Source organism: Sinocyclocheilus grahami, unplaced genomic scaffold, assembly GCF_001515645.1.
Source record: "Sinocyclocheilus grahami isolate Dianchi unplaced genomic scaffold, SAMN03320097.WGS_v1.1 scaffold418.1, whole genome shotgun sequence".
NCBI lineage: Eukaryota > Metazoa > Chordata > Actinopteri > Cypriniformes > Cyprinidae > Sinocyclocheilus > Sinocyclocheilus grahami.
The window spans coordinates 470,120-481,917 of NW_015505597.1; the positions used below are offsets into that span (position 1 = coordinate 470,120).

The 11,798-nt window shown below is 36.2% G+C and overlaps 1 protein-coding gene across 1 annotated transcript in view; it reads left to right on the forward strand.

Annotated features, from left to right (window-relative positions):
- The window catches only part of LOC107551199 (triple functional domain protein-like), a 168,195-nt gene extending 163,035 nt beyond the window's left edge, over positions 1-5,160 (forward strand). The window contains exon 51 of the mRNA XM_016232740.1: positions 3,241-5,160. Coding sequence (XP_016088226.1) covers positions 3,241-3,786 — 546 coding nt within the window. The 3' untranslated portion in view covers positions 3,787-5,160. The remainder of the gene's footprint in view (positions 1-3,240) is intronic.
- Positions 5,161-11,798: the final 6,638 nt, after the last annotated feature.

The window sequence follows — 11,798 nt, forward strand, 5'->3', positions numbered from 1 at the left end:
GTACGAGAGTGATATCGCGTTTAAACAACAGTTCGACGGAACATGTGTGTAATTAAACAAGAAACAACGGAGTGCCTAATAAAACCCTCTTTTGTGCGGAACTACTTCCTTCCGCCACGGAGTCAAAGCTCAAGTTGACAGTTAAACATACGTCACTTTTAGAATTGGTATCAAGGGCATGTGCTGCTTCAGTTAGGTTATTAGTGAGAAATAATGAGGTTATAAGAGAGAAACAATGCGGCAAGTCGTGCATCCGAATGTGAGAGAGAGAGAGACCACGATGCTAGACGTTTCTTCTTATATTAACTAACGTACTCTCAGTGTTTCCAACTAATTTTTAGGGGAAGTTGCTAAATGAAGGTCAATTTGTTGCTAAAAGTTGCTAAATCACATTGTGATGTCATTGCGTGATGATGTCATTACGTAATCACGACGCGAAATTGTGTCACTACATCAAATCTCAGCAAAAAATATATATTTTATATATGTTAATTTAGATTTGTTTGTAAAATCATATAAATGCATAATATAATATTAAAATATAAATAAATATTTAAAATACACCATTGAATTATTGAAAACTTTCACATTGTTCAACGTGTTTTTTAGCTAGTAAACTAGAAAAACTACACATTCTGAACAATTATACTTTTATGCAGTGTATTAGTAGTCTAAGAAAAGTCTGTAAAAAATTGGGCACAATCTACAATGTTAATATGAAGGAATTTTCCGTATTGATTTTTTTAACTGCATTTTAAATTACGCATTGTATTTTGTGTTTTTGGGTTACAACGGATAATGTCCTGGGATTGTGAATTACTATACCTTTTCTATTTGTACATATTTTTCTTACAGTGTACTAACTGATCAACAAACACAGGTACAAGCTACTAACATTGTGTATCATAAATGAACAATTATTCAATTAAATTGAACAGTTGCAAATAGCAATTAGAATTTAATTCATGTGATGCGTGTACTTCTAGGCATCTTTGGTTTCCTCTTTTTGTGTAATTTAGATGTAAAACGTGTGCTTTTTATCATTTGAGTCACTTAACCCAAGTTGCTAAAAGTTGACAAATACATTTTTAAAATAGCAAAATTTGTTGCTAGGTGCTTTTGGAAGAAAAAGTTGCTAGAGTAGTCTGAAAAGTTGCTAAATTTAGCAACAAAATGCTAAGTTGCCAACACTGCGTACTCTACGATTAGCTCAGTGAAAAAAAAAAAAAAAACATAGACCCGGCTAGAACAAGCAGAGTGATACAAAATTGTGAAAGGGCGTTCCTGTAGCGATACCAGTACAATATCTCACGGTTCTCAACCAATCAGATTTGAGAACAGAACGAACTGTTGTATAAAACTAATATATCCTTAAGCTATACTAGAATACTAGCTTGACTTATAAAAACAGGTCAGATTTTTATATTATTATTATTTAATATATGGAGTACCTCATTTTGTTGTGTTCTAATGGGCTTTGGAGTCAAAAAGGTTGAGATCCACTGATTTCGATGTCATATTTAGAATATAACATGCTGAGATGAATACGATATGCTGAGATGTCTCTATGGGATGCTAGATTTACAGCATTCTGTAAATGTATAATATTTCGAATATATGTAAATATATTTTCATGTTTATCAGGCGTTTGTAAATAAGACTGAGTGAAGTAAGAGATTACATCAGTCTGAAGTCAAGTGTGCTATTTAATTTCTCTTTTTACATTTTGAACCTGTCGTGTGTTTGCTATCCCATACTTATCTCCGTTTTGTACATATTTTTCTTACAGTGTACTAACTGATCAACAAACGCAGGTACAAGCTACTAACATTGTGTATCATAAATGAACAATTATTCAATTAAATTGAACAGTTGCAAATAGCAATTAGAATTTAATTCATGTGATGCGTGTACTTCTAGGCATCTTTGGTTTCCTCTTTTTGTGTAATTTAGATGTAAAACGTGTGCTTTTTATCATTTGAGTCACTTAACCCAAGTTGCTAAAAGTTGACAAATACATTTTTAAAATAGCAAAATTTGTTGCTAGGTGCTTTTGGAAGAAAAAGTTGCTAGGGTAGTCTGAAAAGTTGCTAAATTTAGCAACAAAATGCTAAGTTGCCAACACTGCGTACTCTACGATTAGCTCAGTGAAAAAAAAAAAAAAAACATAGACCCGGCTAGAACAAGCAGAGTGATACAAAATTGTGAAAGGGCGTTCCTGTAGCGATACCAGTACAATATCTCACGGTTCTCAACCAATCAGATTTGAGAACAGAACGAACTGTTGTATAAAACTAATATATCCTTAAGCTATACTAGAATACTAGCTTGACTTATAAAAACAGGTCAGATTTTTATATTATTATTATTTAATATATGGAGTACCTCATTTTGTTGTGTTCTAATGGGCTTTGGAGTCAAAAAGGTTGAGATCCACTGATTTCGATGTCATATTTAGAATATAACATGCTGAGATGAATATGATATGCTGAGATGTCTCTATGGGATGCTAGATTTACAGCATTCTGTAAATGTATAATATTTCGAATATATGTAAATATATTTTCATGTTTATCAGACGTTTGTAAATAAGACTGCGTGAAGTAAGAGATTACATCAGTCTGAAGTCAAGATGCTAAGTTGGCAACACTGCGTACTCTACGATTAGCTCAGTGAAAAAAAAAAAAAAAACATAGACCCGGCTAGAACAAGCAGAGTGATACAAAATTGTGAAAGGGCGTTCCTGTAGCGATACCAGTACAATATCTCACGGTTCTCAACCAATCAGATTTGAGAACAGAACGAACTGTTGTATAAAACTAATATATCCTTAAGCTATACTAGAATACTAGCTTGACTTATAAAAACAGGTCAGATTTTTATATTATTATTATTTAATATATGGAGTACCTCATTTTGTTGTGTTCTAATGGGCTTTGGAGTCAAAAAGGTTGAGATCCACTGATTTCGATGTCATATTTAGAATATAACATGCTGAGATGAATACGATATGCTGAGATGTCTCTATGGGATGCTAGATTTACAGCATTCTGTAAATGTATAATATTTCGAATATATGTAAATATATTTTCATGTTTATCAGGCGTTTGTAAATAAGACTGAGTGAAGTAAGAGATTACATCAGTCTGAAGTCAAGTGTGCTATTTAATTTCTCTTTTTACATTTTGAACCTGTCGTGTGTTTGCTATCCCATACTTATCTCCGTTTTGTGTCTTTCAGCCCGAGAATGTATTAATCGAGCAAACGTCAACCCAGCCTCTAGTCAAACTGACGGACTTTGGTGATGCGGCACATCTCTCCAGCACCCCGTACATCCAGCCTCTGCTGGGCAGCCCAGAGTTCTCCGCCCCTGAGCTGGTGCTGGGTGAGCCCGCGGCTCTGGCGTCTGACCTCTGGAGTCTAGGCGTGCTAGCCTACGTGATGCTCAGCGGGGCGTCCCCTTTCCTGGACGAGAGCGTTGAGGAGACCTGCCTCAACATCTGCCGCCTCGACTTCAGCTTCCCGGAGGACTACTTCCGCGGCGTGAGTCCGGCGGCGCGGGACTTGGTATGCGTCCTACTCCAAGGCGAGCCGTGCAGGCGTCCCTCTGCGCAGGTTTGCCTGCGTGAGCAGCCATGGCTGCAGCCCAACGCAGCCTCTGGAGCAGCTCGCCTCGACACTTCCAGACTCATCTCTTTTATAGAGCGGAGGAAACATCAGAACGACCTGCGACCCGTGGCCAGTTTCCGAGCATTCCTGCGTAGTCGCCTGCTTAGCCAGAGCTGAGAGAAACATAGAGTGCAAATCTTGTTCTCCTGCAGTTCTGAGTAGGATATTAAGGAACGTATAGGTTGCTGATATATGCTGAAATCTCATCCTGCTTTTAGAGTCATTCTGAAATGGTTCTGGGTCTCTGTTACTGTAACTGCTGCTGACAAAACTCTGAAGTCCCCTTTTCCAACCCTACATGTACATGTTCTCTCTTTGTATGGACAAAGCTTACAAGAAAAAAAATGTGAATTTTTTTGTGAAATGTGAAAAGAAGGTCCTTTTGAAGGTTTTTCTCTGAGCCAGAAAGGTTTAGCCTCATGTTCGGACAGTATTTCAATCAGGTTGTTTCAGTGGACTACTGTAATTTGAATAGCTACATTCAGGAAAGATTACATTTTGTACAAACCATGTATAGAAGCACAGTAAAGATGATATCTTTATCCTGAAAGTTTTGGAGAAAAAAAAAAGAAGAAAAAAAAAGAAGCTTATTTCAAGATTTAAAGGGACGCATCCATCTCAAGTTCCATGTTTGATAAACATACAGTCATATTGGAAATCGATCATAACAAATGAAACGACTTTTAACAGCTGCAACTCTTTCGGACGAGAAGTAAAAGATAAACTTTTGATTTCAACTCACATCTGTCTATCAGCCTTATGTTGTAAATAAACTGGACCTGCCTTCATTCATGTTAATTTGCAGTGTTTGAAATGCTTTCTCATGACTTTCAACTGTCCAGTTAGAATACAAGCTGGAAAGCCGCCGAAGGCAGGAAGTGTCGGTAACCACAGCAGATGTGCACTCTTTGTAACTTGTTGAAATGTGCAATGTTGGGGCTTTACCATTTTGCAGCTATTTATAACGATTCGTGTTAAATCAACATTGTTACGTACACGTGTCAGCCACTGCGAGTTAAGATATAATGTGTCCGTGGCTCTTTTGCTGAGATTTCTGTGTGCAGTATTATTTTGTATGCTTAAGCCTCATCGGTGAAAAATCATTTGTGTCTTTGTCACACTTTGGTTATGAATGTCGTTATTTTTATCGTTATACCAAAGTTACCTAAATGCTTCTTCATCTCCCTGTGTGGTGGTTATAATTTGTAAGTTATGAATGCAGTTCTGACTCCTGGAGCAGGAGTTTACTTGTATTGATTGTTGATTTATTTATTGTGTCTGGTTCGGTTTTTGTTAATCGAATTGAATTGAAGTAGTGCTTCATATTGTCAGATTATTAGGAATTTTAATTCCCATATCTGCTCATTGTAGCAGTAGTCTGTTAGTGTACGTTTGCATGACTAAATGACAAGAATTATTCTTTGTTTTCAGTTCACCTTGTTTTTAAATACAATGAGATGAATCGTTCCCCATGTGCTGTTTCTGCTGTACAGGGAGAAAGTATAAAGTCAAAGTTATGAATGCAGTTCTGACTCCTGGAGCAGGAGTTTACTTGTATTGATTGTTGATTTATTTATTGTGTCTGGTTCGGTTTTTGTTAATCGAATTGAATTGAAGTAGTGCTTCATATTGTCAGATTATTAGGAATTTTAATTCCCATATCTGCTCATTGTAGCAGTAGTCTGTTAGTGTACGTTTGCATGACTAAATGACAAGAATTATTCTTTGTTTTCAGTTCACCTTGTTTTAAATACAATGAGATGAATCGTTCCCCATGTGCTGTTTCTGCTGTACAGGGAGAAAGTATAAAGTCAGTTGCCTCCAAATTGTGGGTTGAAGTTTAAGAGGCAAGTCGCAGTGCTCTAATAATCCAAAATAACAACCGTCAACCCTTGTCACTAAAACCTAGTTGCAATTATTGCTGAATATAAAGGAGGTGAATAACATGCTGCGTCAGTAATGTTAGTATGATTTTTCATGTTTTATTTAAGTTAGTTTCTCATAATGTATAGCTGTACAGACACCTGGACGTAGCGACACCCTGTTTTTTTTACATAACAATGTCATTTTGAATGTTTTTGACTCGATGTTATCTTTGCATGTATATTTCCTTGTACAGAAACCATACATGTTTGCACATTCTGTGCTGTACATAAGTAACTTTACCCCTGGTTATTTTTGAGATTAAACATCTGAAACATTTTATTCGTACAACTCGTCTCCAGCGTCTTTGTTTATAAAGTGTGTATGGGATTGGAAGAATGTTGTCGTACAGTAGGTCTATCTGATCTGAGGATTAGTATTTTTACATATTTCCTGTCTGTGTCTCTTGAGGCCTCACCCAGACCATGTGAAAACAGGCAGGTGTGAAAGCTGCATCTGCAGGTGCTGATCTTGATAAGATCCCAAAACCGATAAATGACTAGTTAAGCTCACCCTGATCTTATCGCAGTGGTGTCGGCATGTGCAGGCAACTGTAAGTGAACTACAGTCAGTTGTTTTGCAAAACAAAAAGAATGTTAAGAATTCATATGTGCACGTTGATTGTATACATTTCACCAATCAGGCAATGTAGCCTAATGCATTTGCACGCTCACCTTTCTATTGTAATTATTGTGCATGCTGGTTTCCGGTTTCCTATTAATTAAGAAATTGCAGTTAATTAAGAAATATCCAAATATAAAAGTTTTCTTGTGAGCATGTAGGCATACCTGTATTAAAAACATTTTTTTTAAAAAGATGCCTTTACAGAAAGGTTCGTGACTCTTGCAGCGTCTGTGGTTGTTTGTCTTGATTGTGTGAATATAACTGCTTTGTTTTTTATGAGGTGTGAGAAGTTTGGTGTCGAGTTTAAACTGTGGCTAATGTTGTTCTGCAGTCACCCACACACATACAGTGTGCCTCGGTCGGTTTCCAACTCTCAAAAAGACTTTGACGTTAAAATAATTCCATTTAGTGGCCCGGCCCAGACTTTGAGGTCTAAGATAACCAACCGAATAAAACTAAAGGATCTCTATGAACCTTTCATACTGAAAATAAAACTTCAAATTCAAACTTCCATAAGTACGAATCACAATTTCCCCTCTCAAGTTGCGTTCTAAGAAATTGTGAAAACAGTTTCCATGACTCATTTTTGGTTTGAAATAAGTTGTCTGTTGACGCGGTGGTAATAATGGGGGTATTTAGACATCTGTGACTTTGTGCAGTTATTAAAAATGGCTTCGTAAAGCATGTGGCTATACCACCAGGAGGCACACTTTAATTAGATCAAGAAGTCTAGTCATTGGTCTAATAATTCTGCAATATGGTGTCAGTGCATGAGAAACTTATCAGAATGCTTTATTTGTGGTTTGTAACTGTGGTCATGATTTGATCAGATATCTTCCTGGCACACTGATAGGTTATATAAGATAACCTAAGATAATATACAAAGTTCTCAGTTCTTCTCTGTTACTGTAGTCTTTGATGCAGCATGGAAACAAAACGGTCCTAGGGTTAGTTCATCTTGACGCATAGAATACTTCAAATTGTTTAAAAGGTAAGAATGTTTCCTTGTGGTCTTAATGAACTCTATTTCTGTGCAAAATATTGGAATGTAGTTATAAAACAACTTTTTCTTTGTACGTTTTTATTTAACAAAAGTGTATGTTAAGCCTTGTTATTAGCCAACAGGCATGCTATTACATAGTCACAGCATGCATATTAAATGCAATGAAATGTTTTCGCGATATTTGAACTTTGTGCAGTTTTGAACCAACATGCTAATGAGTGAAAATATTTCAGACTGGATGGAGCTATTTAAATAAAATGTCAAATCGCTCATGCAAACTTCCTTATTCGTCTTGTAAAGAAATAATCAAAAAAATCTCATTCCTCAAGAGACAGGATTTGCAAAAGTGTGTGCATACAAAATAATTGCAGATAATGAATTCTTGCCCGTTGTTATTAGCACACTTAAATTATCTGGCGTAGCCTACAAATGTCATATTTTATATGATGTTATTTTTAGTATTTTGTTCATAATTGAATATTATGATTTCTATTATTTAAATAGGCCTATTATTCACTTAAAATGACAAACATTTAACATAATAAGCAGAACTATATATTTTATAACTAATGAATTAGTGCAAACAAATACTGTGGTATGAATTAACTGTGTTATGCAGTCTGCTTGTATGTATGCTCTGTATGTAAAAATGACAATACAGCCTATTGACTTAAATATTGTTGGCATCCAATAGACTGAGAATAAAAAAGCATCCTTTGAGTAACAGTGAAAAGACTGTGATGTACTTGATATGGATGTATTCGATGTGCCATGTAGATATGCATTGTATGGAAATTGCCAAAAAAAGGAAGACTTCTGACTTTCATCTGTTTCCAATCTGCTATTGCACAGAAGACCTAAAGGAGGCGACACCTGCATAAACAGTTGCCTGTGCTGATGCTTTTCACTTGAAAGTACTAACAATACTTCAACTGCAAAGAAAAATAGTCTTGAAAAAAAATATCTAGGCTATTTATAGTAACAGCTTTGACTTGTTCCTCATATCAATGAGCAGCACCCATAATGGACCTTTATTTTTGTTGCATGACAATGTTCTATTAAGAAATGTGTGTTAACATGTACACATAGTGAGTCGAGTTACAGTTGAATGTTTCTAAATGTGTGGTACCATGCTTTTCTACTGTTTGCAACCAGATCCTGAACTATGTTTGTTCAAAGATTTTTTTCTTCTTCTTCGGTGTAATGAATGTTTAATAAAGTAAACTCTAATAAAATGATCCTTCTATTCATTTTCCAAACCACTTGTCCAGAGTCAGGGAAAAATCCATCCGATGGACATCTCATGAGGCAACAGAAAGTGACATTGAAAGTCACATGACAGAAAGTCACATAGCAACGCAAACTTTTGTTTTGTCTAAAATATACTTTCTTAACTTAACAAAGTTCTTTATCAAATACAAGTTCTGTACTCTTACAGTTCACGATTTACGAATGCAACTTATAGTGACTGTGTCTTTGTGCCTAAAACATGGTTCTCTCCATTGATTATTTGGAATTAGTTTAGCTGCCAAAGCAAAAATAGAGGAAGTAGCTGGAAATACATCAGTGTCTGTCACATAACGTGTGTATTTCTTTTTTCCTTTTTTTTAGTTCTTGGCCTTTGTTTAGCCCTGGTGTCCTTAGTTAACCCCTGGTTCATTGATTATAGTCCCACCTGCTCCTTGTTTTCTTCCTCAGTTAGTTTGTGTGTCTGTGTCCCTGTATGTTTATACTTCAGTGCTTGGTCAGTTCTGGTTTGGTTTTTGGATTGATGTAAGGTTTGGTTTGATGTATCCCTGTTTTACCCGTGTGCCCGTGTTCCAGAGTTTGTTTTTTTTATTTAATAAAGCACTTTGCAAATATACTCATCTCTAGTCTTCTTGCTGCACTAGACCATGACAGTGTAAAAAAAAAAGTTTCATTGTTGCTCATGCATCTTCGTTATAGGATTTTCCCTATACCCCTAAAATGTACCACAGCCACTAAAAGATTGCTTGTAGACTAAATTAAAATGGATCCTTATAGATCCTGGGAATGAATACCTGGAATTAGTGTTATTTAGTGTACTATAATTTAGTTTGTTAATATTCTGAATTATATTTTCTGTTTTCATTTTAAGATCAAGTTTCAGTGACTTTGTGTATATATATTCAATATTCATATGTGTGTGTGTACTGTATATGTGTCAGTCCTGTGTTCCTGTGTCTTGTTTATTCCTCCCCCACGTGCTCCATGACCTAGTCTCTCCTGTGTCTGATTATGTTCATTATTTCCAGGTGTTCCACATTTAGTTCCTGAATTTAAGCCCTGTGTGTTCCTGAGTCCTGGGTCCAGCCTTATACGTTTAACCCCTGCGCTATGTGTGTGTTCCTGCCCGTGTATGTCTTTATGTGGATTAATAAAGATTGTTCCTCGTTTTCCTCCATCGTCTCCGCGCTCCTTCGTTCCGACACAGTAGGCAAACCGTGTATGCATGTATTTATGTATATAAAAAGCCTTTTCACACCAAAAGTGAAATGAATAAGCCTCAGGCTGAAGGGAAAGTAGATTTACGTCCGTACAGTAGAATGCAGAAGTTAAAAAAGACACGCAAATGTTTGTCTATAGTAATTTGTGCTTATTAGTACGGTTGAAATGGATCATCGAAGGTCAGAAGCAAAGACTTCGGTTAATAGAATGGGATTAAATACATAAAGGATATTTGTGTTGTTTAACATTTAATTATTGCAGGTTTGCGTCATATCTCAGATTTCTGAGCCAAATGGATTTTGAATGCAGCTTCCAAAAGACAGAAAATAGCCGAATAATATTTTTTATATTTGATACAACAATCACACCGGTGTGATTAGAACGTTCAGTGCGTCATTTCATCAGCTGCCAAATTCAAATCTGCCGACGCGTTTTTACAGCGCACTGGGCATTAGAACCAATCACACACGATTCTGTTGAGCTTATGAATGCAATGGCCAATCAGAGAAGTTCAGATTAGTCACCGCTGAAACGCGGTGTTTTGTTCACTTGATTGCTGACTGAATACCTCTTTCTGGCGAATTCTCTCGTCGTCAGAATCAACAAAGTGCAGATGTGCGTACGAATGTAAGTAAGATATTCATTTCACAGTGTAAATCGCTTCAGTGATTTTAATGGGAGTTTTTGAGAGTGCCTGAACTCTTGCTAGACTGAATGAAAATGTTCTTTGATAGGCCGTAAGGTGAAGCCGTTTACCCCGTGTTTTGCTCACTTGATTGCTGACTGAATACCTCTTTCTGGCGAATTCTCTCGTCGTCAGAATCAACAAAGTGCAGATGTGCGTACGAATGTAAGTAAGATATTCATTTCACAGTGTAAATCGCTTCAGTGATTTTAATGGGAGTTTTTGAGAGTGCCTGAACTCTTGCTAGACTGAATGAAAATGTTCTTTGATAGGCCGTAAGGTGAAGCCGTTTTTCGTTTAATCCCGTTCCCATATATGGGGTTTGATGTATAATACATCACAGTTTTGCTAAATTTACAATGTGTAGGTTTAATTTTGCTTGGTGCCAATCCGTGAAGTTGAAGCGTATTTTGTACAAATTTGCCATATTTTATGGTCTACATTCACACTTGAGTATATAATGCACCAATATCTTTCTCAAATGTTAAGGTACATGTATAATGGTCAGTTTAAGAGATATTTTGTGTTGCTAAAATGAATATAAATAAAGTTATAAGCAAAACCAGCAGCATAAGATTTTCTTTGCTGTCTGTAAAATGAAAGTGTTATGAAATTAGTCAAATGAAATGAGTAACTTACAATATTGTTAGTAAATTCACGTTAAATACAAAGTCAGTTGTATTAAAAATATTTTATGGCATGGCACCCATATCTGGTACTTAGGGAGAGCGGGGCACAAAGTAACACTTTTTGACTTTCTCAGTTTGTGTAAATCCACATGGGGTTCAGAATATAATTTTTTATCCACAGTAATTTTACACTTGTCTAGCACAAATATGTCGCTTTGTTTCATAATTACAGTGTATACGTTTTTCTTTATTTACCCTAAAAAATGGTAGTGAGATGTGACAACATGCCCCGTAGGTGGGGTACATTGTAACATCTGAGGGGCACGTTGTAACATGACCATATAACAGCTTAAATTGATATCTGATCGAATGAAAAAAATATACAAGACAAACTAAAATATTTTGTTAATAAAATAAAATAATGTCGTTTTTTAAGGATTAAAAATAATCAGATTTTGGAGTTTGACAATGAACATATTGCAATCATGCTTGGGACGGTCCACATAAATGAGCAAAAAGGCTTTACATGTATGGAAATAATACTTTCTAAACATTAAACATTGACTGTCAGTCTTTATTCACCTGTTTCTCGTTGTTTCTCATTAAAATTCATTAAAGTAAATAGTGTAAATTACATCGCAAATGTCATAGAATAGCACATTGTAACGCAGTGTTACAACCAGGGCCGCATTACCATTGGGCTAGGTGGGGCTGAAGCCCCGGGGCCCAGACAAGGAGGGGGCCCGTGATTGGCTGTGGAGTAGATTGACTGGTCAACGGTAGCGCCGATTGACAA